Source organism: Leuciscus leuciscus (genome assembly GCF_965113295.1).
Source record: "Leuciscus leuciscus genome assembly, chromosome: 9".
Classification (NCBI taxonomy): domain Eukaryota; kingdom Metazoa; phylum Chordata; class Actinopteri; order Cypriniformes; family Leuciscidae; genus Leuciscus; species Leuciscus leuciscus.
The window spans coordinates 8,007,096-8,034,949 of record NC_138733.1 but is presented as its reverse complement, the minus strand read 5'-3'; the positions used below and the strand labels follow the sequence as shown (position 1 = coordinate 8,034,949).

The 27,854-nt window shown below is 37.8% G+C and overlaps 3 protein-coding genes and 1 long non-coding RNA gene across 9 annotated transcripts in view; 3 read left to right on the top strand and 1 right to left on the bottom strand.

Moving 5' to 3' along the window:
* LOC309506480 overlaps positions 1–27,854 on the bottom strand; it is a 352,573-nt gene that overhangs the window by 182,259 nt on the left and 142,460 nt on the right. The window lies entirely within an intron of this gene.
* The window catches only part of LOC309506343 (uncharacterized protein), a 38,080-nt gene that overhangs the window by 5,386 nt on the left and 4,840 nt on the right, over positions 1–27,854 (top strand). The gene's annotated exons all lie outside the window — the stretch shown is intronic.
* Positions 1,403–9,859, top strand: LOC309506354 (uncharacterized protein). Of its 2 annotated transcripts, none has more exons than XM_082180238.1 (3): positions 1,403–1,542; positions 8,119–8,365; positions 8,821–9,859. In XM_082180238.1, the coding sequence occupies exons 2-3, from the start codon at positions 8,281–8,283 to the stop codon at positions 9,756–9,758; spliced, it is 1,023 nt and encodes a 340-aa protein (XP_082036364.1). In that variant the 5' UTR covers positions 1,403–1,542; positions 8,119–8,280; the 3' UTR covers positions 9,759–9,859. The 2 variants fall into 2 exon arrangements, with proteins under 2 accessions (XP_082036364.1, XP_082036365.1); XM_082180239.1 differs by having other exon boundaries at positions 1,415–1,519.
* On the top strand, positions 10,618–26,544 carry LOC309506299 (uncharacterized protein). 5 transcript variants are annotated; one of them, XR_014208694.1, is made up of 5 exons: positions 10,620–10,845; positions 11,279–11,477; positions 12,099–12,191; positions 14,410–15,865; positions 26,479–26,544. XR_014208694.1 is itself a non-coding variant. In XM_082180094.1 (4 exons), the coding sequence occupies exons 2-4, from the start codon at positions 11,375–11,377 to the stop codon at positions 26,127–26,129; spliced, it is 1,311 nt and encodes a 436-aa protein (XP_082036220.1). In that variant the 5' UTR covers positions 10,618–10,845; positions 11,279–11,374; the 3' UTR covers positions 26,130–26,544. The 5 variants fall into 5 exon arrangements, 4 of the variants coding, with proteins under 4 accessions (XP_082036220.1, XP_082036223.1, XP_082036221.1 ...); XM_082180094.1 differs by lacking the exon at positions 14,410–15,865 and having other exon boundaries at positions 10,618–10,845; positions 25,015–26,544; XM_082180095.1 differs by lacking the exon at positions 26,479–26,544 and having other exon boundaries at positions 14,410–15,939.

Here is a 27,854-nt window from a genome sequence, read left to right as displayed (position 1 = left end):
TGCCGTTATTTCACATTGCCGCACAGGCATTCATGCGTGTGCGTGTGTGTAAATACATGCGCTTGTGAAGTCGAACTGCCGTCTATAATAGACACCGTACGTTCTGGATACATTTTAAGTGCATCATTCTGTATCCAATCATTTGGCCGGATCCCGTGATTTCCTCAAATATAATAACCACTGGTGGTTGAGGAAAGATTCCCTGAAATGATTGTAAAGCGCTTTTAAGTGTAGGCCTACAGTAGACATATGAAAGCGCTATATAAATGCCTCATTCATGCATTCATTCATTCATTCATAAAGCTGGATATCTTGATCCAGTCTGACAGTATATTTTATAAAGTCCTATAGCCTAATGTCATGTTGTAGAATATCCCTTTGTTGAAAGCCCAGATAAAAGTAAAAAGCTATTATTTTGTATAGATCCAGTTCACACACACACACACACACACACACACACACACACACACACACACACACACACACACACACACACACGCATGAATGCCTGTGCGGCAATGTGAAATAACGGCAAGCACACACACAACTTCTACGGAAGACTTTATTCTCGAAAGATTTCGACTTTAATCTCGAAACATTTCGACTTTAATCTCGAAACATTTCGACTTTAATCTCGAAATGATAGCATTTCTTTTATTTTTACATACATTTTTTTTTTTTTTTTTTTTTTTTTTTTTTACGGATTTTTTTTTTTTTTTTACGTTGCGGTTCAGGGCTTCCGTAATAAAAAGCTATAAAAAGCTATAAAAAGCTTCAGCTGGTAGTGGTTTGAGTGAGAACTCTTGTCAAGTCTTACACACACACCTCCTATGATTATTTACCTTCATGTTTTGTTCATATTCTGTTAACTGGCTATTTTATTTATAAATAGATTTAGTTGTTTTCATGAAACTGTTGGCTGACAATAAATCACATTTAACATTGAGGTCCAACCTATTTCACCAAGACCCGCTCACTTTAAAGTTTCTGCTGTAGATATCTATGCATGTATTAGGCTTATGCAAGGGAGACATGATGTAGAAAAATAATACTTTAACTGTTATGGAGTGAAGGAAACTGAATGTTAAATCCATATATTATATTTATTATTACTGTGTATTATTTATTATTATGATAATGTATTTGCTTCATAACAGTGCGGAGATGTGATTTACTGAATACGGCCCCTTTAAGAAATATTACACCGCGCGCAATGAGCATGCGCAGAAGAGAGAAACGCTAGAGTTTTGTTTTGTTTCATCTCTCTCTCTTTTTTTCTTCTTTTTGTTGTTTCCTTTGACGTTATTATGATCGTAACAGTCGAATACACTGTGATCCCCTGTAAGTGTATGTTATGTTAATGTTATTGTTAATGCAATAAAAAAGAGAGACTCGCGGGAGACGAGACGAGCGCTGAAACTTTAACCAGTTAAAGCTAAAAGTGACGCTGTTAACGACCGTGAATGAAGAGCAAAATGTGAAATATATTTTCCGGATGCCGTATATTTCCAGTCTGCAGGTCAGAGATGCTCCATTTATAATGTAAGAATTTACGTTTGCCTTGCCTAAATGTAGCTACATTGTTTGTTGTGTAACGTACAGAGAATTAAATATAGTCATTAATTTTGATCAGCCACTATTCAGTCTGTACATCGTGCATGATATCTGTTATCTTTGTTAGATTTCTGTTAAATTCATATATTAATTGAAGAATTTAAACTGTCTTATTTAACTCTTATAAAATCTGTATTCCCATAAAAATGAACAACTTTCCTATAGAGCCGTTTTAAATGCTATATAACCATATCAAAATGCTCTATATTTCTAAAATCAAGCATTATATGGTCATTTAATTTAAGAAGCGTAATTATTTAAGAATTGCAATATAAACTCAGTAACCTTGAATTTGGCAGATCTGGTATCCCTCACAACAATTCACCAAAAAGAAAGCTTCAGTTTAGTCATGACAACTCTCAGACCGCTTCTCAATATGCGTTCTTGTCTGTGCTTGTGTTCTTGTGGACTTGTGAAACGACATCAGTCGCTGCCCAAGTACAGTTCCAATTCAAAGTTCACATCTAGCCAAGTACTGTTCAAATCCCCGCATGTGTTCTTGATCCACCCCTTTTACAGAGGATGCATCGAGCGGTGACCTGTGTGGAGTGGACTTGAGACAGCCAGGTATCCCAGAATGCATCTCGCTCCAACCAGCAAGCGTCAATAGCGTCGGAGTAAACCCGCGTAACCCGTTACTAGTAGTTTTGAACAGTAGAAAAAAAATACTACTGCTATTTTTTCACAAAATGTAGTTTTAAGATTTTTTCAGTCGAGAAGGTAGTTGTTTAAAGCTCAAATGTGTGGTTTATTTATTTATAGTGCCTATTTGAAAATTTGATCTGAGTTTTTCGGAGTTGTGAGATCCAGTCGATCACCGGGCGCTCAGCGCTCAGAGAAAAGCCTTTCCTCGGCTAATCCTTCTGACGTCTGCTGCTGGCTCTATTGTCTCTAGTCTAGTGGTTAAACATGATATATGAATTGTTTGCTTGTTTTTATTTCTTATTGAATAGCTTATTGTATACTTTCAAAATGGCTATTCATTAAAACTGACATTTAACAAAAAGAGACAGGGTTAGAGTTCATGTGCACATATTGCCTGAACCACATATTAATATGTTTAAGATTTTTCAAATGAACACGAAAAGATACAGAGTGGTGTGTTAGAACATATTTTGTTTTGTTGTTGATAAATATATATACATAAATATACATAAAGAGATTGTAAGCCCGTCTAAATCGGCCAAATGGAGGTTTCCGATAGAACAGGTGAAGGTCTACTTTATTCCATTTAAGCTTTTATCTGACTCCATTTTATCACAACCTCGAATTTAGGTTAGATTGCCCAATTGGTTATTGGTCAATTATATAATAGTTTAGCAATACATTTGATTATTCTATTTTACTCTTTACTTTGTATTTTATTTGTTCATTAGGAAGCTATGTCGCTCAGAGAGTCTTGCGCCGGCCGTTTACACGGATCTCACGGTCACAAACTTGCCAGTCTGATAGATAACCAGAGATTATGGCTAAAGTAATTCAGCAATGCCGCATACACGCTTGCTATTGTTAAAAAGTACCCAAGTAGCCCCCTACAGTCGCCCATATAACAACTTAGTTAAAGCCCAAACAATAACCAGAGGTTGTGACTAGTACATTAAGATAATGCTGCTTTAACGCTTGCTATTACCTTAATATTATTTTTATCTAGCCCCCTATTTGCGACTGCATAACAACTTAGTTAAAATCACACAGTTAGTCAGGAATCTAGAATCGCACCAGATGTACCTCACGCTCCATCTAAACTGGGATCTAGTATGTACTAGATGTAACCCTGTACACAGATTTGCGAAAACATAAGACTTCACTTAATCTTCTTGAGAAAATAATTTCAGAGTAATTCAGAATAAAATCAAATGTAACAATTTATGTCAGGTACATTTATCATGCCAATTTCATAATCAGTTCAAAGATAATCAATACAATAACCTTGAATGCTCAGAGATAAAGAGTAAAAGATGTAGGCTAAACCCGACATTTAGAAAATACATAATGCTGAAGTCTTTGAGGTCCTTCAACATTATGGGCTGATCTGAGGTACAGAATCGCCCTAAGCCTCTTGCTGCATTTCTTTATATAGACAGAAACTTATTTCACATGGAAACTTTTGCTAACAGTGGGAATTTGCATTCAGAGTTTACACCTTTTGGGAGGCGAATGTGTAGCAGTTATCTCTAAACTCTTAAGAACTTTATTACCTTTTGGTTTACTTCTTTGGAAATGAGACATTTGTACCAGTCGCACTGAGACATTTCAAATGATCCCAAACATGTATAATACTGTATGATAATTATTAACATTAAACCATATAGATTTTTGGGTGAATGTTGGTCATCTCAGGATGAGAGAGAAGGAGTGGGGGAAGAGGGAAAAAGATGTATTCTGAGGTGAGACTTGCATCTCAAATGGGGATGCTAACTTCACAAGAGAGAGTTCAAATGTTAATTTCCTTTGTTTTCTCAGAGTTTCCCTCTCTTCCAGTTCTTCCAGTCTTAGAAGATAACCGCAGTAGCCAGAGCGAGCTGAGTGACGCGATCAAGAACAATGCTGTTCCATTTGCAGAATTACCGGACTAAGTAACCGCAAGTCCAAAGTTTGCTGGTTGGTATTGAGAAAGGCCCTCGATATGGTTAAATTTCAACCAGCATTTATTGGCACCGGGCCTGAAATATACATAGACTTGATTTTGGCGGATGAGATCTGCTATGCTGCTGCTGCTGAGCAAATACAATAATTTGTTCAGCTTAGTCAAAAAAAACAAACAAAGGAAAGGCTGCTGAAAGAAATGGTAGATCCCCCTCAAAGCTGTGGGTCCGTGCTACCCAACGTTAAGCAAGCAGCCGGGTTAACTACATCGTGATACCCCCCTCCCAGCAGATCTGGGACCCCCCCCAATAAGAAGAGAGAAAAGTGAATTTAAGAAGCAGATTTTAATTAATTCATATTCCCGGATACCCAGTGCCACCTGATGATTTTTTTAATCATAAACTCCAGCGCCCCATTTCATTAAATTCTCATGAAACCCCCATTGAGATCTGCAACTCACTGATTATACAGACAAATTAATATTAAAATATGACCACAGAGAGATATAGAGCACTAAAGGATATGAAACATGTTCATAAAACATGCTTTCCTGTAGCTCAGTGGTAAGAGCATTGCGTTAACAACGCAAGGTTGTGGGTTCGATCCCAGGGAATTGCACATACCTATGTATAAATGTATAGGATAACGCAATGTAAGTCGCTTTGGATAAAAGAGTCTGCCAAATGCATAAATGTAAATGTAATAAAAACTTGCGACGCGCTTGCTCCGCTCTGTATCTGATCTCTATGATCCGCGTTGTGAGCGTTGTTAAAATAATCAAGGCGTTCTGCACAGAAAACGCTCTAATGCGCAGTCCACGTTGTTTGAATTCTGTCCCCAAGATTGGTTTGCAGCGATCGACATGAAGGACACGTACTTTCATGTGTTGATTCTCCCTCGACACAGATCGCTCCTACGCTTTGCGTTTAAGGGTCGGGCATATCGGTACATATTCGGAAGAAATGCATCTTCATGAAAGTCACGAAGGCCACCATTGTTACCCTGAGAGCACGCAGTATTCGTATTCTCAACTACCTCGACGACTGGCTCATACTGGCTCATTCGCAAGAGCAGTTGTACGACATGCTTAGCCAGTTGGGACTTCGGGTCAACTGGGAAAAGAGCAAACTCTGTGCAGAGGATCCCTTTTCTCGGTATGGAGCTGGACTCGGTCAACCAGACAGCACGCCTCACAGGGGAATGTGCTCGGTCAGTGTTGAACTGCTTGAATAGTTTCAAAGGCAGGGCAGCAGCCCGACTGAAACTATTTAAGAGGCTCCTGGGGCATATGGCATAATGCAGTAACACCGCTGGGAATGCTCCTTATGAAGCCGCTTCAGCAATGGCTTCACGACCTAGTCCTGAGATGGGCGTGACACAGTGGCACACACCGGGTTTCCATTACGGGACCCTTCATTTCTACGGGCAGGAGTACCACTAGAACAAGTGTCCAGGCATGCTGTGGATTTCACGGATGCCTCTGCCAGCGGCTGGGGGGCCACGTACTACGGGCATGCAATTTAGGGTATTTGGACGGGTCCTCAACTGCATTGGCACATCAACTGCCTCGAGTTGCTAGCAGTACGTCTTGTGCTGGGCTGCTTTAAAGTGCTGCTACATGGCAAGCATGTACTGGTTCGTACGGACAGCACTACGACCGTTGCGTACATCAACCCTCAGGTGGTTTATGCTCCCGCCACATGTTTGCAACTCGCCCGCTATCTCCTCCTTTGGAGTCAGAAGTATCTGAGGTTGCTTCGAGCCATTCACATCCCAGACATGCTCAATCGTGCAGCCGATAAGCTCTCACGACAGCATGTGCTTCCGGGAGAGTGGCGACAACATCCTCAGGCAGTCCAGCTGATTTTGAGACGCTTTGGAGCCGCACAGGTGGACCTGTTTGCCTCTCCGGACACACCACATTGCCAGTTGTTTTACTCCCTGACCGAGGGGACCCTCGGCACGGATACACTGGCACACTGGTGAGCCTTCTCGCACAGACACTGTGCAAAGTCAGGGAGGACGAGGAGCAGGTCTTGCTAGTTGCGCCCTATTGGCCCAACCGGACCTGGCTCCCAAAACTCATGCTCCTCACGACAGCCCCTCCCTGGTGTATTCCTCTGAGAAAGGATCTGCTTGCTCAGAGTCGGGGCACCCTATGGCACCTGCATTCAGACCTCTGGTCTCTGAACGGGACGTGGAGGTTTAAGTGGACTACCCTAAGCAGTGATAGTCGGTGAGTGGTGTTCTTCCCAACTGGAACATCCCCTAAAGTTGCCTGATCAGTGTTGTGCTTTCCTTCCTGCAAGATGAGTTGGAGCAAAGACTGTTTCCCTCCACCCACAGAATGTATGTTGCTGCTTTTGCCGCACATCACAATGCAGTTGACGGTAAGTCCTTAAGCACGACCTGGTCATCAGGTTCCTGAGGGGTGCGAAGAGGGTAAATCTGCCTTGCCTTCATTCTATACCCTCTTGGGAATTATCTCTGGTGCTTATGGCATTGCAGAGGTCCCACTTTGAACCTCTGCAGTCAGTGGAGTTGAAAATTCTGTCTATGAAGACGTGGTGTCGAACGTGACCGACTGAAAGGGAACGTCTCGATCATGTACGTATGTACGTCCCGTCACCACAGTTGCTGTACCACCGCTGGGGAGCCAGGGGACGGTTGCATCAGCTGTGTGTAAGTTACAACTTAGCCTAGTTTTGACGTAAATGGGCACTATGTTACAACTTACGCACTACTAAATATTTTTGCGTTGCACAATTAAACTTAGTTGAAGCTTAACTCTATGTATAAACTAAATATTTACGGAACCCTCCGATCAGGAGTAACGGTTGGAATAAAATAGCAGACTGAACTATATCAATAAGCTCTTCTTTTACCTGACAGACAGACTTCAATTCTTTAGACATATATGATAATGCTGACATTTACACTCGCTTACATTTTAATAGAGAGAACATTTTGTGAGTAGATTAGCCTACTTTGTTAGCGGCTCGTGAAAACGAACCCGTCCTAACAGCGTGCAGCTGTGTGCATCTGTCCCATCGGTCCGTGTTGTCAAATAAAATCAGTCACAATCAATAAATGTCATTTCTTATGTTTGTTTTTTTTGTATCAGTACTTATTTATTTATCCTTATTCGTTTTGTTTCAAATACAGTTTCTGAATGATATTCACATTTAAAAACACATTTGATATTCATGATTACGTATCTTATTTAATGGAAACGGATTTCTTCCATTAGTTACGTTTGGTAAAAGAAGTGAGAATGAATGATAAACTGAAATCCATGGCATTTCAACAAAACTTCTGCTCACGTATTTGAAGGCTGCTATTGGATCATCGAGGGTAAACGTCATATTATGCGACTACGTAATACTTTACGGAGAGCTTACGACCTACTAGATACGGTCTGCCTTACGATCAAATGGTGCAACTGAATAAAGTACAGAGTTAGTTACAAACTAGCTAGTAGTTACTAAGCCTCTAATGTGGACTTTACATTCCAATTTAAGAAAGAAGTTACGAACGGCTGGGGCAACCCTACCCAGGTCACTAGCTCGGCTCCTCAGCGAAAATGTGATATGCGATGCACCTGCTGCTCATTTATACCCGCGCTGCGAGGAGGAGCGGCAGATGCAATATCGCATACCAATGTGCATTGGCTCGTTTAGTTACACTTGAAGGATACTAACTTCTCTAGCGAGATTCCTATTCATCGGTCAGTCCAAAGTGTCGTCTCTGTTGCCTCGCTCAGAGAACGAGGGTTACATACATAACCAAGACGTTTTATATGCTACTAATATGTGACCATCAGAATACTGTATATTTGAACTACATTAAAAGCAACATATGTGTTTGATGTTAAAGTAATCCAGTATAAATTCAGTAACTTATCTTTTATTTTTCCAGATCTGGTCCTGTGGGCGTCAGTATCACACAGTGATCACAGTTCACACCTGCAGTGAAGCCCCTCCCACAACAATTCACCAATAAATACTGGGAATATTCCCATCATCCTACAAGAGAAGGACAAACTCCAGGAGTAGCAGCTGAAATCTGTGACTGTTAAAGATGGAGTTTATTAAAGAGGAGATTGAAGACATGAGGGATCCAGAACCATCCAGAATAAAACATGAAGATGCTGAGGAACAAATAGGTTGGTGTCCATTCTTGATTCTTCATTGTTGACTGCTTTGGTGGCTGTGAAATAATAGCAGTATATGGATGATAGATGATAGAAAAATGCATCTAAATGATCATAACCCAGTTTTAATCGTATTAACACGTAAATGGCAGAACTGACCTTTGCACATCAAAGATACTTTGGTAACATTTTACAACAAGGTCTTATGTGTTAACATTAGCTAATGTATTTAACTAACATGAACTAACAATGAGCAATACATTTATTACAGTATTTATTTATTTATAAATGTATCTTTTTTAATGTTGGTTAATAAAATATATAATTATTGCTGTAGAAGTAATGTTTATTGTTAGATCATGTTAACTAAATTAGTTAACTAATGTTAACTAAGTGTTTTTGTCTAATAAGTGTTCTTCAGTTTACCTCACTGAACTGATTCTAACTGCTTAATACATTTATTTTAGACCAGAAGAAAGTGGAAGAGCAACGACACAAACTAAATTACGTAACGAAACACTGTGACGACTTCAAAACTCAAGGAACAAAAGCCAAAAAGCTGCACTCCTGCTCTCAGTGTGGAAAGAGTTTCCCAAAAAAAGGAAACCTTAACAGACACATGAGAATTCATACTGGAGAGAAACCTTATACATGCCCTCAGTGTGGAAAGAGTTTTTCTCGAGCATCAGGTCTCAGTAAACATCTGCGCCTTCACTCTGGAGAAAAAACATTTAACTGTGATCAGTGTGGTAAAGATTTTAATTTGTCATCAGATCTAAAAAAACACCTGAAAGTTCATTCAGATGAGAAGCCTCATGTGTGTTCTCTCTGTGGAAAGAGTTTTCCGAGGCTGGACAGTTTTAAACTGCACCAGAAAATGCATACCGGTGTGAGAGATCATGTGTGTTGTGACTGTGGGAAGAGCTTTACTACACCTAGTCATCTGAAACGGCACCAAAGAATTCATACTGGAGAGAAACCGTATCCATGCCCTCAGTGTGGAAAGAGTTTTTCTCAAGCATCAGGTCTCAGTGTTCATCTGCTTCGTCATTCTGGAGAGAAACCATTTAACTGTGATCAGTGTGGTAAATATTTTACCTTGTCATCAGATCTAAAAGACCACCAGAAAGTTCATTCAGATGAGAAGCCTTATGTGTGTTCCCTCTGTGGAAAGAGTTTGTCACGGCTGAAGAGTTTTAAAGTGCACCAGAAAACACATAATGAAGTGAGAGATCATGTGTGTCTGGACTGTGGGATGAGCTTTACTAGAGATGACTGTCTGAAACGGCACCAAAGAACTCATACTGGAGAAAAACCTTACAAGTGCTCATATTGTGACAAGAGTTTCACTCGGTCAGAATCACTGAAATCACATGTGCAACTTCATACTGGAGAAAAGCTGTAATACTGTACTCATTGTGGGAAGAGTTGTTATTATTTACTAAGTGTACTAAATTGTCTTCTGATAGTACATGCAATTATGAGAAATAAAACAGAAACATCTTGTCTTGATTGATCTATTTAATGAACACAGAGAATTTGTTATGTTTTAATCACATTAATGAGTTTTAGTTATTTTGTCAATACTGTGATAAATATGTTTGGGATGTACAGTATTATTGTCAATCAAATGATTAGGTCTTGTATCATACAAAAAGGTTGGAGTTCATTTTTATCCTTCATTATTGATTGCTTAAGATCAATAAAGTAACAAAGCTTCAGTTCACCAGATCTGGTAGATGTAGATAGAAAATTATAGAAGCTGTAAAATATGAAACAATAAATAAACAGTTGATATACAACTAGAACAGAAGCCAAAAACTCTTTCACATGGAGATTGGGGTCCAAAATTGCATTGAGTAGTTCTTATTTTGAATAAGTAATTACTTCCTGACTGCTATAAAATGTAGGTTCTATAGAGTATGAATGTGTGTAGTATGCATGTAATCTGGACATACTACATTTCCCATGTTGTCATTATCATGTCCCTTCACTGTCATTCACAAATCCTCTCGCATGGCCTCATGGAATAGTAAAGTGTCCATCATATGCACACTTTAGATCTCACCAGAAGTAATAGGTCATACGGGTACTTTATTTGCCTACTCTTTTATGAGTACTGTGTATTCAGACATACTTCTTTTTCACATACTGTTTTTCGCCGACTATATTGTAGGGAATTATGCGATTTCGGATGCAGCCTATGTGATTTACGTAGGAATATGCGGCCCCTTTAAGAAGAATGACACGGAGCGTAGTGAGCATGCGCAGAAGAATGTAGGGCGAGTGGCTGAGAGGAGCTGCGCATTCGACTCTGTTTTGTCAGAAGAAAGAAAATGAAGATTCGGTTGCTTCTTACCTGAGCGATCTTTTTATGTTTTTTTTTGTATGTGTTGATATGCTAATTAGTGTATGACGTTATCTTGCAATCGTGAATGAAGGACACACGTGGATTATTTTCTTTGGATGAATAGCCTATTTCCAGTTTTAAGGTGAGAGATGTTTCTCGGATTACAGAGTTTTACATTAAAGAGCTACAGAGTTTACGTGTTTAAGTACTAATGTAATGAAATGTGTTTTTTTGTCCAGGTTATTAATTAGAGTGTAGTAATATTTTGGCAGAGAGTTTTTCCACAGACTCTGTTTCAGTCTGTTGTTGACAGCAATAAAATGTGCTTAATGTGCCACTTTCCAGAAGATCTCAAACATCACCGTAATGAATGAGGTGAAAACAGGGAACTTTTATAGACAAAGATGCTTGATGGCTCTGTTGTTTCTGTCTTTGGACAACAACCTTTTAAATATAACTTATTTCTAACTTTATCAAAATTCAAAATACTTCATATTTCCAACAGAAAACACACGTTCACTTAATTTACATATAATTAGTATTTCGGTATTTAACTTCTTTTATTAATTTGGCAGATCTGTTGTAACTGGAAATATTCACATCATCCTACAAGAGAAGGACACACTCCAGGAGTAGCAGCTGAAATCTGTGTGACTGTTGGTGTTTATTAAATGGAAATGGAGATGGAGATGGAGTTTATTAAAGAGGAGATTGAAGACATGAGTGATCCAGAAACATCCAGAATAAAATATGAAGATGCTGAGCAACAAACAGGTTGGTGTCTATTCTTGATTCTTCAGACCAGGATCATTGGGAAAACGTATCTGTGGTAACATTAATGATATTGATGAAATAATACAACAAAGTTTGTTTCTAGAATAAAATTGCATCATCGTCCACCCTAAGTAAGGCAGATCAATAATATTGTGGAATATTAAATGTCCCCAACTAAGCAAATAGTGTTTTTAAGATCATGATATAATATTTTGCAAGGAGTCGTGTGAAAATAAGTCTTTATTAATGCGTAATTTGCCCGTAATCATATTTTGATTAAAAGTATTAAAAGTGTTGGAAACTGCAGCGATATGTATGTATTGGAACATGTTTTGCAGAAATGTTGCCCCAGGTTTTTCCAATGAACCTGTCTTGTGATTTCTTCATTGTTGACTGCTGAAAAACAAACAGATTTAAGATATAGAAGTGCATCTAAATGATAATGATCTTGCATAGCTTTTGTCATGCACATTTTGATTGTATTAATACACACAAGAATGACAGAACTAACCTTTGCCTAATGGAAAATTACACTTTATACAGATACCTGATCTCTGTTGCTTTCTACGATTAAATCATGTTCACTTGAACTGATCTTAATCACATAATATTTTGTTTTAGACTGTCTTTGTCAGTTAATTAAAGAGGAGATTGAAGACATGAGTGATCCAGAACCATCCAGAATAAAACATGAAGATGTTGAGCAACAAACAGGTTGGTGCCTATTCTTGATTCTTCAGCCCAGGCTCATCAGGAAAATGCATCTGTGGTAACATTTATGCAAAATGATATTCCGTTGCATCGTGCATGTTTCGCGACAGTTTCAAAATGAAATGTCCATTGAGTAGCGCTAAAATCGTGTTCAGTTTTATACGAAACAGATTAACGTGATTCTGGCAATGTTTTATTACGTTGGTTTTTGTACGTATCGCCTCAGTACAGAATTGAAATGTCCGGTAAGTGGCTCTAAAAGGTTAATGTCCATCATGTTTTAAAATAGCGGACACCTACACTAAACCCTAAACCTACCTGATAGTGTTAACAAAATCAAAGTTGACATAAAAATGCAGTTGCTGAAGCAGCCATGCCATTTTAGCTTCTTTCTAGTCGTCTTTGAGCTCTTTTGTCGTAACTCGTGTTTCATCGGATTCGTACTCAAGATCTCAGCATCACAAGTACAATTCTGTATCAGTTGAGCCTCTGAACAAGATTAGTATCTCAGAAAAGTCAAACACATGGAGCTGGTTATGTGATGCAAACTCAAAAATGTATTCGTTGACAAATTATGCACTGCGGTAAAAAGTGTTTTGAGGTCATAAAAAAATACACTCACCTAAAGGATTATTAGGAACACCTATTAAATTTCTCATTGATGCAATTATCTAATCAACCAATCACATGGCAGTTGCTTCAATGCATTTAGGGGTGTGGTCCTGGTCAAGACAATCTCCTGAACTCCAAACTGAATGTCAGAATGGGAAAGAAAGGTGATTTAAGCAATTTTGAGCGTGGCATGGTTGTTGGTGCCAGACGGGCCGGTCTGAGTATTTCACAATCTGCTCAGTTACTGGGATTTTCACGCACAACCATTTCTAGGGTTTACAAAGAATGGTGTGAAAATGGAAAAACATCCAGTATGCGGCAGTCCTGTGGGCGAAAATGTCTTGTTGATGCTAGAGGTCAGAGGAGAATGGGCCGACTGATTCAAGCTGATAGAAGAGCAACTTTGACTGAAATAACCACTCGTTACAACCGAGGTATGCAGCAAAGCATTTGTGAAGCCACAACATGCACAACCTTGAGGCGGATGGGCTACAACAGCAGAAGACCCCACCGGATACCACTCATCTCCACTACAAATAGGAAAAAGAGGCTACAATTTGCACGAGCTCACCAAAATTGGACAGTTGAAGACTGGAAAAATGTTGCCTGGTCTGATGAGTCTCGATTTCTGTTGAGACATTCAGATGGTAGAGTCAAAATTTAGCGTAAACAGAATGAGAACATGGATCCATCATGCCTTGTTACCACTGTGCAGGCTGGTGGTGGTGGTGTAATGGTGTGGGGGATGTTTTCTTGGCACACTTTAGGCCCCTTAGTGCCAATTCGGCATCGTTTAAATGCCACGGCCTACCTGAGCATTGTTTCTGACCATGTCCATCCCTTTATGACCACCATGTGCCCATCCTCTGATGGCTACTTCCAGCAGGATAATGCACCATGTCACAAAGCTCGAATCATTTCAAATTGGCCCCCACAGTCACCAGATCTCAACCCAATAGAGCATCTTTGGGATGTGGTGGAACGGGAGCTTCGTGCCCTGGATGTGCATCCCACAAATCTCCATCAACTGCAAGATGCTATCCTATCAATATATTTCTAAAGAATGCTTTCAGCACCTTGTTGAATCAATGCCACGTAGAATTAAGGCAGTTCTGAAGGCAAAAGGGTGTCAAACACAGTATTAGTATGGTGTTCCTAATAATCCTTTAGGTGAGTGTATTTTGCAAGGAGTCGAGTGAGAATAAGTCTTTATTAATGCATAATTTGGCCGTAATCATATTTTGAATAAAAGTATTAAAAGTGTTTGCTGTTTTACTGCATCTAGTGTTCATTTCCGTTGGAAACTGCAGCGATATGTATGTATTGGAACATGTTTTGCAGAAATGTTGCCCTAGGTTTTTCCAATGAGCCTGTGTTGAGATTTCTTCATTGTTTACTGCTGAGAATCCTTAAAACTTAAATTTAACAGATTTAAGATATAAAAGTGCATCTAAATGATAATGATCTTGCATAGCTTTTGTCATGCACATTTTGATTGTATTAATACACACAAGAATGACAGAACTAACCTTTGCCTTGATCTCTATTGCCTTCTACTATTAAATCATGTTCACTGTAATGATCTTAATCGCATAATATTTTGTTTTAGACTGGATGGAAGTGAAGCAAGAACATAAACTAGAACATTGTGATTTAAAAACTCAAAGAGAAAAAGCCAAAACGAAGAACATCTGCAGTGGAAAGAGTTTTTCTCAAGCATCAAGTCTCGGGAATCATCTGCACGTTCCCTCTGGAGACAAACCATTCAACTGTGATCAGTGTGGTAAAGGTTTTAATTCGACATCAAATCTCAAAAAACACCTGAAAGTTCATTCAGATGAGAGACCTCACATGTGTTCTGTCTGTGAAAAGAGATTTTCAAGGCTGGATCATTTTAAACAGCACCAGAAAACACATAATAAAGTGAGAGATCATGTGTGTTTGGACTGTGGGAAGAGCTTTACAACAGCTGAATATCTGAAACTGCACCAAAGAATTCATTCTGGAGAAAAACCCTTCAAGTGCTCATATTGTGACAAGAGTTTCACTCAGTCTGCACACCTGAAAGTGCACGAGCGAGTTCACACTGGAGAGAAGCCGTACTACTGCTCTGTGTGTGAGAAGAGTTTCAAAGATGCATCAGGTCTCAGTGTTCATCTGCCCGTTCACTCTGTAGAAAAACCATTTAACTGTGATCTGTGTGGTAAAGATTTTAATTCATCATCATATCTCAAAAAACACCTGAAAGTTCATTCAGATGAGAAGCCTCACATGTGTTCTCAGTGTGGAAAGAGTTTTTCAAGACTGGAAAGTTGTAAACGGCACCAGAAAACACATAATGAAATGAGAGATCATTTGTGTTGTGACTGTGGGAAGAGCTTTACTACATCTGGTGAACTGATACGGCACCAAAGAATTCATACTGGAGAAAAACCTTACAAGTGCTCAGTTTGTGACAAGAGTTTCACTCAGTCTGGAACACTGAAATCACACGAGCGAGTTCATACTGGAGAGAAGCCGTACTACTGTACCGAGTGTGAGAAGAGTTTCAGACATTTACCAAACTTTCTCACACATATGAAAAAATGTTGCAAGCACCATTTGTTTTCATGTCAAGTGCCTCAGAAGTAAACAAACTGTGAGATAAAATATGGTGTTTTTCCTAAAAGTTAAACTCATGTAATTTTGTGAGTTTGGTCAAAACTAGAAAGACTTAAGAGTTGAAGCTTCACCAGTCAACAACTCTTACAGTGTAAATAAAATAATTTTAGTTTATTTCTGTCAGGGTGGATTGTGTAATAAATAGGTCTTATTTGAATTAGATATATTTATGTAATTTAAATGCTTAATATATTGTGTTCTGATAGTTCATGTAATTATTAGAAATAAAACAGAAACAACATCTTGTCTTGATTGATCTATTTAATGAACACAGAGAATGAGTTATATAGTTTTAATCACATTAAAGAGTTTTTCATCATTCTATCTTAATACTGTGATGAATATGTTTGGGATGTACAGTATTATTGTCAATCAAATGATCAGATCTTGTATCATACAAAGAGGCTGGAGTTCATTTTTTAGTCTTCATTATTGACTGCTGAAGAACAATAAAGTACCAAAGCTTCTGTTGACCAGATTTTGATGTAGGGCTCCATATTTACCCGTTTGATTTGTTCATTTATATGTCAGTCAGAAATGATTAGCCACATTTCCACTGTCAGTCCTGTGTGAGCGAGGACTATTAACAGATATCAAATGAGATTTTATTGTTGTTTCACATAAAATAACATGTACTAGCCCTAAGCATCCCTTTTATTTGTGGTCACTGGACTGCACAAAACAACTCTTTCAGGGTTTTAGTTCAAAAGAGTGAACATTTAGAAAAATATTGATACATTTTAAGATGTTTGTCACATTTCTTCAGTGAGATTGATCAGGGCTGGATTTCCCGAAACCTTAACGCTACGTCGTTCTTAAGTTATACCTTAAGCTGTACCTTATCGTTAAAACGTGTTTTCCGAAACGTTCTTATACCTGATGTAAGTCATACGTTCGGAAGGTTGGTCTGGACAACACTTAGCTTTACCCTTATCACTGTTAACAGGTGGCCAACACTGCAAAAACTTCTTTACATCTCAGTCTGTACGAATATAATTCTGAAGTTAATACACTTAGTGTTCAATTAGGCTAATTCAAGTGTTTTCATGCAAAGAATAAAATTGTCATTACACTGATTGTTGTTAGCTGTTTAAATATAGTAACCAAAGGTACATCAGCTGGCAAACCATTAGGCAGCAAAGGCTTAGGAGTCTATTTAAAAGGAATGATTGTGGAGGGGAGCTTGCTTAAACTATGGCAGCGATACAGCAAATATTTGTGCTAAATCAAAGACGACGCCGTCTGCGGGGCCCTTTCAAAGGCCAGTGAAAGCATACTGCCAGTTAAGCCCTATTCGGACGGTAATTGTTTCTCATGGGGTAGTACGGTATTTTCAACATTTAGAGGGGTTAGTCTGTGATTTTATTGCCGTCCGCAGCTCCACCTCAGCGAACAAAAAGGGGAAAGAAGAAAGCACGAAAACATTTGAAATTTGGGCCATTATTGTGGGAGCAATATATGATACAATTTTAAAATATGTAGGCTAGGCTATAGTTTGGATTTTTTTAAATAATATCCCATTAATCATAATATATGCAATATTTCAACTATTTCTGAAGTGCTTCTTTTATAAAGAACACAGCTTTCTCACATAATGCATTGAAGCAGCCCCTGCATGAGTAAATGATTGATTCTTGAGCCATCGATATCGACCAATTCAGCAGCACCGCCACGGACAGAACCTGGTAATGTAACACGTAAGAAGGTATATCTTAAGCAACCTCCTAAGGTATAGTTCGGGGAACACGCCTAGAAATGGTAAACCTTTAGTTAAGTTATACTTTAGAGTCTTCGTAGCGCTAAGACACAACTTTATCGGGAAATCCAGCCCATGTCTATTAAGTTTCCACTAAAACAGTGTCATTTATCTCTTGTCTCGCTTTACTGTGTACATAATTCAAGATATAAGGTAAAAAAAAAAGCCATGTAATGAGTTTGTCCTTGTTTTTTATATGTATATGATGTAGGACCGATACAAAAAAAGAGTGTTGTTTTCCTAAATATGAGCATTATCGCAAATGTGAAATTAAAATGTGAAACGGTACCATAAACAAGTTATTTATGGATAACTAGTTTTAGGCAAAATAAATGTCTGTCAATGAAAAGAGATTTCTTTTATATTTATGACATTTGATTAAATGACTTAAGGTAACTACCAGAAGTCACATGTATCTGGACTCTATTAGCAGCTTTCATTGGCCAAGGACCAACCAGAGGCCGCCTGACTGACATGTAAAGCAACTAATCACAGTTCGTTTTGTACAGCGCCATGTTTAGGGCATGAAAATGTAAAGACGATATCTTACAATAACAGAACAGCATGTAAAGTGTCTTTACTGTGAAGCCAAATCTTTAGACATATAAGAGGTCATTGATCCCCCTTTTCAACCCTCAAGATGAATCGCATTTCAGGAACCGCACTCCAATGATTCAAGTCTTACTTCTCAGTCTATGTCACAAAATCTAGCGTCTGGGGTGCCTCAGGGCTCAGTGCTTGGACCACTTTTCTTCTCCATCTACATGCCATTACTAGGAGCTGTCATACGAAACTTGTTTTTTCCTATCACTGTTATGCTGATGACACACAACTCTACCTCTCATTCCAACCAGAGTATCCAACAGTAGATGTTCGTATCTCAGCCTGCCTGACAGACATTTCTTGCTGGATGATGGACCACCTTCAACTCAATCTGAGGATTACAAGACGTTTTGCTGTGCAATTTTTTTGTTGCAAACGTTTTGCAAACGACTAGGATTTATCGAAAATGTAGCATCGGTGTATGTTGATTCAGTGTCAGTAAGACACTGTTTGTTTGTTTGCTTCATTTTACTTTGGATTAATTTTTAAACAACACAGTTTGACGCATGCTTTTCAGAGACTGAAAATAAAAGATGATGCGGTGCCGACTATATTGGATCTGACCACAATTTCGCAACACACGCGTGTAACATCGTTTTTACCATGTGTCTCTTATTGCTTTGTCTGTTACAAATCTTTTGACGTACAGAGTATCTATGCGCGCCACAGTCGAACTGTGAATAGTTGTGATTTGCGGTTCTTTCCTTTGCTTCAGCATTTAATGGGTTAATACAGGGATTTCCAGAAACAAAATAAAACATGTAGAGAACACTGTTTTTTTTTTTTTTTTTTTTTTTTTGGATGGAAGCCATTCATTGTTATCCTGAATAAAAGCTTCAGTGAGCGACATCTTCTTTTTGTCATCAATAAGTCATTACAATATGTTTTATTTTATTTAAAACTAGTGCTGTCAATGTCAACGCGTTAATGCATTCGATTAATTTCTTCAGTTTAACGCAGTAAAAAAATGTTTCCGCAATTAACGCAACACTCTTATTAATGCAAAGGCTTTTAAACCATTCAAGTGCGACAAGACAAAAGAGAACGCGCAGCCTGTGAATGTCCTGTCTGTGTGACACACACACAACGCACAGAAAAACATGTGCCAGTATCGAGTTCTCTTTCGCGTATGAACAAACAATAACACACAATTAGGCCAAAATGACCGTTTTGTGAGTATCCTCATAAGAGCAGTCTAAAATTAGTTAAATAAAGTCTTAAATGAACGTAAGAGTTGTGTGAAAATGAAACGCTCATCAGATTCGTGTCTTAAAGTGACAGCAGCCACTAATGCTGTCTGTCATTAATGTTAAAGGGTTAGTTCACCCAAAACTGTCAGTAATTACTCACTCTCATGTTGTTCCAACCGCGTAAGACCTTCGTTCATCTTCGGAACACAAATTAAGATATTTTTGATGAAATCTGAGAGCTGATCACTTCTCCATAGGCTGCTAGGTGGCCCAAACTTGCTGGCCCAGAAAAGTTATTAAAGAGATCGTTAATATAGTCCAAGTGACTACAGTGGCTCAATCTTAAGTATATCAAGCGACGAGAATACTTTTTGTGCGCAAAAACAAACAAAAATAACGACTTTATTCCACTATTCATTTCCTTCTCTCTGGGCCTCTAGTTGGTTCACGTAGTGTTTTTGCGCTGGGCGTCACACACATGACCAGCGTCGGCCAATAGTGAGCCTACGTGGTGACGTGTAACACAGACGCGCTGCGCAAAAACACTACGAGGCCCAGAGAGAAGGAAATGAATAGTGAAGATTGAGCCACTGTAGTCACTTGGACTATATTAACGATCTCTTTAATAACTTTTCTGGGCCAGCAAATTTGGGCCACCTAGCAGCCTATGGAGAAGTGATCAGCTCTCAGATTTCATCAAAAATATCTTAATTTGTGTTCCGAAGATGAACGAAGGTCTTACGCGGTTGGAACAACATGAGGGTGAGTAATTACTGACAGAATTTTCATTTTTGGGTGAACTAACCCTTTAATCAAAACAAAAGTTAAAAGAGAAAATTACTCACTGCTCTTGACTAAAGAACTTTTGTAGCTTTAATAAGGATTAATCTATATTTAATTTATAATTTATGCAGTGCAGACTATTTGATAACTATTCAATGTCTGTATATTTCACAGGGCACAGGTAAATATGACATGTATTATGGGTTTATGTGAAGATTGTTTTAAGTTAACTTAAATTAAAAGTTGGTATATTTTTGAAGTCTAACAAATGTTAGATTTCAGTTACACTGCAATGTCGAATGGCTATAATTGATGTTTAAAATGGAGGAGGGGGTGATTTTTATTGAGACATCAGTAGCTGTATTAGTATCAGTGATACTGGCCTTCATTCATAAAAGATGCAATTTAACAAGTATTTAAAATATACTGTCTTTACGTTGTTTCTACAATCATTTGGAGATTATTATTACATAATAAAATATATTTTAAAAAGTCTGTTTTTAATTGCGATTAATCACAAAAAAAGTGTGATTTATCCAGTTTTTTTTTTTATAACCAATTGACAGAACTATTTAAGACACAATACTTCAAATGACAATGTATAATTTTTTTCACTGCATCGAATGATGATTAGCCTATAAGAATGATAGTGCGACAAATGATTGAACATTCATTCATATTCTGTTTAAGTTATCCTGTCAACTATAACTGTGGTAACTCAGTACTTAAACTTTAATTGCCACAATATGTAATACGCATAAATGTTTCACATTGTTTGCAAATGTTTCAACTATGTAACAAGATATTTTTCAACATCAGAAGTTTTCAAATAATGTCCACATGTGTTATGGCATGGATGTTGAACATATTTTAATATGCAAAACTGTTACCCAATCATTTACTTCCAAGTCTTGAATGTGGCACGCCCATCAAAACGTGGTTTGAAAGAGAGGTTTAAAAATTGAATAGAAAATATTACTTCCAAATTAAGATTTTTTATTTATTTATTTTTTATGGAAAATTTTTAATAACATTATAAGTGGACCTCAGAGAATGTAAAAAAAACCCTAATAATATGCGGCCCCTTTAAGAAGAATGACCGGGCTTAATGAGCATGCGCAGAAGAGAGTGTAGTCTGAGTGAAGCAGATATTCAGTCGAGTCGAGGCTGTCAGAAGAAAGAAAATAGATAATCTGTTGCTATTTATATGAGCGATTATTACTGGCTGGTTAACATGTATCATGGGTCTCGTTTCAGTCACTGTTTCATATTCGTCCCGTTGTCTGACAACAGAAACAGAAAAATATAGATGAAAACAAGTTTATTTTTAAGGGCTGACACGTCGGCAGAATTCAAATAATATGTAAGCGATATGCTAATAAGCGATCGTGAATGAAGGAGAAATGTGGAATATTTTCTCCGGATGCTGTATATTTCCAGTCTGCAGGTGAGAGATGTTACCAGATTACAGAGTTTAACATTAAAGAGCTCCAGACTTTACGTGTTAAAGTAATGTTACTAATGTGATGAAATGTGTTGTGTGTCCTGGGTTATTATTAATTGTAATAATATGTTGGCAGAGAGTTTTTCACAGACTCTGTTTTAGCTTGTTGACAGTCACACATATAAAACGTGGCACTTTACAGAAGATCTCAGACATCACCGCAATGATTGAGGTGAAAACAGGGAACTATTAAGAGGCTTTTCAGCGGATCAGTTAAACATGATGGCTCAAATGTTGGACGACAATTAAACAATCCTTGCTTTAAATGCAATTAATATCTAACTGCATCAAAATACTTCATAATTCCAACAGAAAACACATGATCACTTAATTTAAATACAATTAGTATTTCAGTATATTTAGTAACTTCTTTTTTTTTTTTTTTTTGGTAGATCTGTTGTTACTGGGAATATTCCCATCATCCTACAAGAGAAGGACAAACTCCAGGAGTAGCAGCTGAAATCTGTGTGACTGTTAAAGATGGAGTTTATTAAAGAGGAGATTGAAGACATGAGGGATCCAGAACCATCCAGAATAAAACATGAAGATACTGAGGAACAAACAGGTTGGTGTCCATTCTTGATTCTTCAGCCCAGGCTCATTGGGAAAAAGTATCTGTGTGAAAAAAACATTTCTGAAAAATTATATTACGTTGCATCGTGAGCGTTTTGCGATTTATCCGAAAGAGATTAACGCTATTCTTGCAACGTTTTATTACGTTGGTGTTTGTACACATGCACTGCAGTAAAAAGTGTTTTGAGGTCATAAAATAATATTTTGCAAGGAGCCGTGTGAAATTAAGTATTTTATTAAAGGTACAATATGTAAGAATTTTATAATAAAATATCCAAAAATCACTTGCACAGTGTGATATATTTCCTGCAGTTGTGTACTTACAATATCCCAAAAGTTCCCAAAGATTTTTAATTCCAATTTTAAATAATTGACCGTCCCAGAATCCCTGTTCACTTGTCGCCTGTCACTGACGTAATATCCGCATTATCCCTGGTTTCCGCTCGTACTGCCATAGTAACCATGGCGACAGACGTGGACAACAGCGTTATGTTTAGCGGCACGCTCACTCTGTTGTTGTTGTTTCGTTCAAACATTATGGATCATGGCAAGCAGACTTTGGGAAAAAAGGAGAACTAAAACGAGGATCAATATCAGCGTGGCGTTTTCGAGATGCCGAGAGCTCCACGTCCGTGACGAACTTCGACTTGACAGAGCTCTTACATGTACTTTATTAGACAGGTGAGAAAATTTACATAAAACTAATCAATGTTATACAGCACAACATGATGAAATGTTAGAATTAGTGGTGGGCCGTTATCGGCGTTAACGTGCTGCGTTAACGCGAGACTCTTATCGCGCGATAAAAAAAATATCGCCGTTAATCTATTCTCCAAATTGGGTTGGGAGATGGCTCTATACTACACAAGCTATGATGACGCAATCTACCCGCGGCCGCGAGGTAAACCCGGCCGCAACGCATATTCGTCGTCATCTTAAGTAAACACGGCTGAACGTGAAAGCTGGTGAAAAAGATCGGTGCAACATCCATTATTTGGACTTGGTTCGGGTTTAAGCCGTCAGACGAGCAGCAGCAAACTATATACAGAGTGTGTGGGGTAACAGTTCGGTAAGTTAACACACGACTAATCCGTTCTACCACCTCAAATTCAAAACGAAACATGATATCACTGAATACCAGCGCGCGCGTATTATTCCCATTCCAATATATCTTAGTGGTGTAGCACATAATCTCGATTTTAAGAATCGTTGTTGTGTTTCTTTTTAACTGAAAAGACATCAGTTAGACAATATTCTAATTTTAAATTTGGGGTTTCATAAGCTCCAAGCCATAATAAACATTAGACCTACTTAAGTCTCTGCAGCTAGTGTACTTAAATTGTATTTATCTGCAAAATTATGTTGTATACTTACAGTTTTGCACAATATATGTTCTCAAAACTACATACACCCTTTAAAAAAAAAAACATTTAGCAGTTGTTTAGCATGGGTCTGTGTAATCTGTTCTGAAATGGTTTTATTATAATATACTGTATATCGTTATCGCAAGAGGCTGCAATGTATATCACAATATAGATTTTAGGCCATATCGCCCATCCCTAATTGATAGCCTATAGTAGTTGATAATAACATAGGCCTACCTAATGTTGCCTATGGACGGTAACAGTACAGTAGTAACCTTTTACAGTCAATGAGTAGAACAGCTTTCTCAAGCAGTTTGTGATGCATTTTGGAAACAGGAGATGAGCCCCAGTGCTGCGTTCCAGTCCAAAATTGTCATGCCCTTCACTCGCTAACTTCCCTTCCTCTCGTTCACTCGGATGTACGTCATTGCGAGTGCCCACTACTGGCGGAAACTGCAATGGGCTGAACTGGAACGTCCTAAGCCCTTGATCACTTGGAATCAGCTGTGGAGTTGATTTATTATTTACATTTTTTTTCCCTTTAATAATTTGTTTAATGCAGCATCCAAATGTTTATAGGTGTGTTTGGGTTGTTTTAAATTTAAAACATTATAATTAATATATCATAGAGTTGTCTGTTGTGGTGGTGATTAGACGAGATATGTGGTGACGTCACAATCGTACTGCATTGTGGGACATATAGGTGCCTGAAGTGTACATTTGAAGCAGACTCGCTCCCTCTGTCAAAATCGAGGGAACGAGGGTCTGTCCATATAAACTTCGTTGTCTTCGGCAGAATTCAAATGAGCCATTTTAATCTAGATTAATCTAGATTAATTTCAAAATTAATCTAGATTAATCTAGATTAAAAAAATTAATCTATGCCCACCTCTAGTTAGAATATGATCAGTGTGTTATTCTAATGTTGATCTAGCTCACTGCTAGTTTCATACAGCCAAACTAACACATAGAATAACATTATAACTTTCACCACACTCAAATGCAGTTTAGTGTGATAGTGTAGAAACAGTGCTGCGTTACCTCACAAGTTTAATTTGTCTAATAAACTGACCTGTGTGAGTATTAATTCAGCACTTGCTGGTAGTTTGGTAAAATTAAATGTCCTTATTCCTTTATATCCGCGAGGCTTGTGGCGCTGATACTTGTCTCTTATTAGCAATCCCGCCCTGCTTCATACCACAGTCATGATAAAAACATCAATGTATTCACTCATCCATAAACATTATTAGATCCTTCAGTTTGACGACAAGCTCCATAATTCCGAAATTTTGCGTCATCAACCTACGCCTTTGTTATTGTAAGAGGTTAGCGACCCCTAGCGCCGAAAAAAAATTACATATTGTATCTTTAATGCATAATTTGCCCCTAATCTTTTTTTTTTTTTAAGTATTAAAAGTGTTTGCTGTTTTACCGCCTCTAGTGCAGCGATATGTATGTATTGGAAGAATATTGTTTTGCAGAAATGTTGCCCCAGGTTTTTCCAATGAAGCCTGTGTTGTGATTCTTCATTGTTGACTGCTGAAAAACATTAAAACTTAAGTTTAACAGACTTAAGATATAGAAGTGTATCTAAATGATAATGATCTTGCATAGCTTTTGTCATGCACATTTTGATTGTATTAATACACATAAGAATGACAGAACTAACCTTTGCCTAATTAAAATGTTATACTTTATATAGATACCTGATCTCTGTTGCCTTCTACTATTAAATCATGTTCACTTGAACTGATCTTAACCACATAATATTTTATTTTAGACTGGATGGAAGTGAAGCAAGAACATAAACTAGAACATTGTGATTTCAAAACTCAAAGAGAAAAAGCCAAAACGAAGAACATCTGCAGTGGAAAGAGTTTTTCTCAAGTATCAAGTCTCGGGAATCATCTGCACGTTCACTCTGGAGACAAACCATTCAACTGTGATCAGTGTGGTAAAGGTTTTAATTCATCATCACATCTCAAAAAACACCTGAAAGTTCATTCAGATGAAAGACCTCACATGTGTTCTGTCTGTGGAAAGAGTTTTTCAAGGCTGGATCATTTTAAACAGCACCAGACAACACATAATAAAGTGAGAGATCATGTGTGTTTGGAATGTGGGAAGAGCTTTACTACAGCTGAATATCTGAAACGACACCAAAGAATTCATACCGGAGAAAAACCCTTCAAGTGCTCATATTGTGACAAGAGTTTCACTCATTCTGCACACCTGATAGTGCACGAGCGAGTTCACACTGGAGAGAAGCCGTACCACTGTACTCAGTGTGAGAAGAGTTTCAAAGATGTATCAAGTCTCAGGAATCATCTGCCCATTCACTCTGTAGAAAAACCATTTAAATGTGATCAGTGTGGGAAAGATTTTAATTCATCATCATATCTCAAAAAACACTTGAAAGTTCATTCAGATGAGAAGCCTCACATGTGTCCTCTCTGTGGGAAAGATTTTAATTCATCATCATATCTCAAAAAACACCTGAAAGTTCATTCAGATGAGAAGCCTCACATGTGTTCTCTCTGTGGAAAGAGTTTTTCAAGACTGGAAAGTTGTAAACGGCACCAGAAAACACATAATGAAGTGAGAGATCATGTGTGTTGTGACTGTGGGAAGAGCTTTACTACATCTGGTGAACTGAAACGGCACCAAAGAATTCATTCTGGAGAAAAACCTTACAAGTGCTCATATTGTGACAAGAGTTTCACTCAGTCTGGAAACCTGAAAAATCACGAGCGACTTCATACTGGAGAGAAGCCGTACTACTGTACTGAGTGTGAGAAGAGTTTTAGACATTTACCAAGCCTTCTCAAACATTTGAAAAAATGTTGCGAGCACCATTTGTTTTCATGTCAAATGCCTCAGAATGAAACGGTGTGAGATAAAATATGGTGTTTTTCCTAGAAGTTAAACTCGTGTAACTCCTTTGTGCATTTGGTGAAAAGGTTGGAAACCCAGAAAGACTTAAGAGTTGAAGTTTTACCAGTCAACAACTCTTACAGTGAAAATAAAATCATTTTAGTTTATTTCTGTCAGGGTGGATTGTGTAATAAATAGGTCTTATTTGAATTAGATATATTTATGTAATTTAATTGTTTACTAAGTGCACTAGATTGTGTTCTGATAGTTTGTTTAATTATAAGAAATAAAACAGAAACAACATCTTATATGTTTGGGATGTACAGTATTATTGTCAATCAAATGATCAGATCTTGTATCATACAAAGAGGCTGGAGTTCATTTTTATTCTTCATTATTGACTGCTGAAGAACAATAAAGTACCATAGCTTCTGTTGACCAGATTTTGATGTAGTTTTCATTTATATGGAAATATTGATACATTTTGTGTTTATGTCACGTTTCTTCAGTAAGATTGATCATTTCTATTAAGTTTCCACTAAAATAGAGTAATTTATCTTTTTCTTGTTTTTCTTTAGTATTTATGTGATGTAGGACCAATACAAAAAAAGTGTTGTTTTCCTTAATTGAATTTGGCATGTAATTGAAATCTGAAACAGTTCCATAAACAAGTTATTTATGTAAAACTGTAGTTTAGACAATAAATGTCTGTCAACGAAAAGAGATTTTCTTTTATATTGATGACATTTGATTAAACAACTTCAGGTAACTACCGAAGTCAGATGTATCTGGACTCCATTAGTAGCTTTCATTGCCCAAGGACCAACCAGAGGCCGCCTGACTGCATGTAAAGCAACTAATCACAGTTTGTTTTGTACAGTGCCATGTGTAGGGCATGAAAATGTAAAGACGGTGACTTACAACAACAGCGCGGCCTGTTAACTGTCTATGCTATAAAGCCAAAGGTCCCAAGAATGGTCAACTTTCTTGATCTTTTGACATATAAGAGGTCATTGATCCCCCTTTCAACCCTCTTGATGAATAGCATCTCAGGAACTGCACTCCAATGATTCAAGTCTTACTTCTCAGTCTAAGTCACAAAATCTAGCCTGTGGGGTGCCTCAGGGCTCAGTGCTTGGACCACTTTTCTTCTCCATCTACATGTCATCACTGGGATCCTGTCATTCAGAAACATGTTTTTTCCTATCACTGTTATGCTGGTGACTCACAACTCTACCTCTCATTCCAGCCAGAGGATCCGACGGTAGATGCTCGTATCTCAGCCTGCCTGATAGACATTTCTTGCTGGATGAAGGACTACATTCAACTCAACCTGTGGATTACAAAACGTTTTGCTGTGCCTAATTGTAGAAAAAAAAACTGTCTTTGCAACCCTAACATTAAGAAAGCGTGGATGAACTTTAGTCAATTCTATTCACATTTATTTATATAGTATAATATAAATACATATCGTTTCAAAGCATTTTATTTACAGAAAATGCATGTGTTTACATTACAATTTAGAGTGATTTGTTATCAGAGGTGACTTGTCTCCAAGTTATGTATTTCAGAAATGTACATATACAAATCATGCAGTTAGCGAATAATGTATTACATTTTTGGTTTAATTTTAACAATGAGCTCATTGAAGTAATGAATACATATTGTTAACAAACGATTAGGATTTGGGTTGGGTTGGGTTGGGTTGGGTTGGGTTGGGTTGGGGGGGGGGGGGGGGGTATCACC

Bases quoted from the DNA above. Each gene is read 5' to 3' on its own strand.
- LOC309506354 (XM_082180238.1), top strand. From the start codon at position 8,281: ATGGAGTTTATTAAAGAGGAGATTGAAGACATGAGGGATCCAGAACCA. The intron at 8,366-8,820 runs GTTGGTGTCCAT...CATTTATTTTAG, and splicing joins AGATGCTGAGGAACAAATAG to ACCAGAAGAAAGTGGAAGAG.
- LOC309506299 (XM_082180094.1), top strand. From the start codon at position 11,375: ATGGAAATGGAGATGGAGATGGAGTTTATTAAAGAGGAGATTGAAGAC. The intron at 11,478-12,098 runs GTTGGTGTCTAT...ATTTTGTTTTAG, and splicing joins AGATGCTGAGCAACAAACAG to ACTGTCTTTGTCAGTTAATT. The intron at 12,192-25,014 runs GTTGGTGCCTAT...ATTTTATTTTAG, and splicing joins AGATGTTGAGCAACAAACAG to ACTGGATGGAAGTGAAGCAA.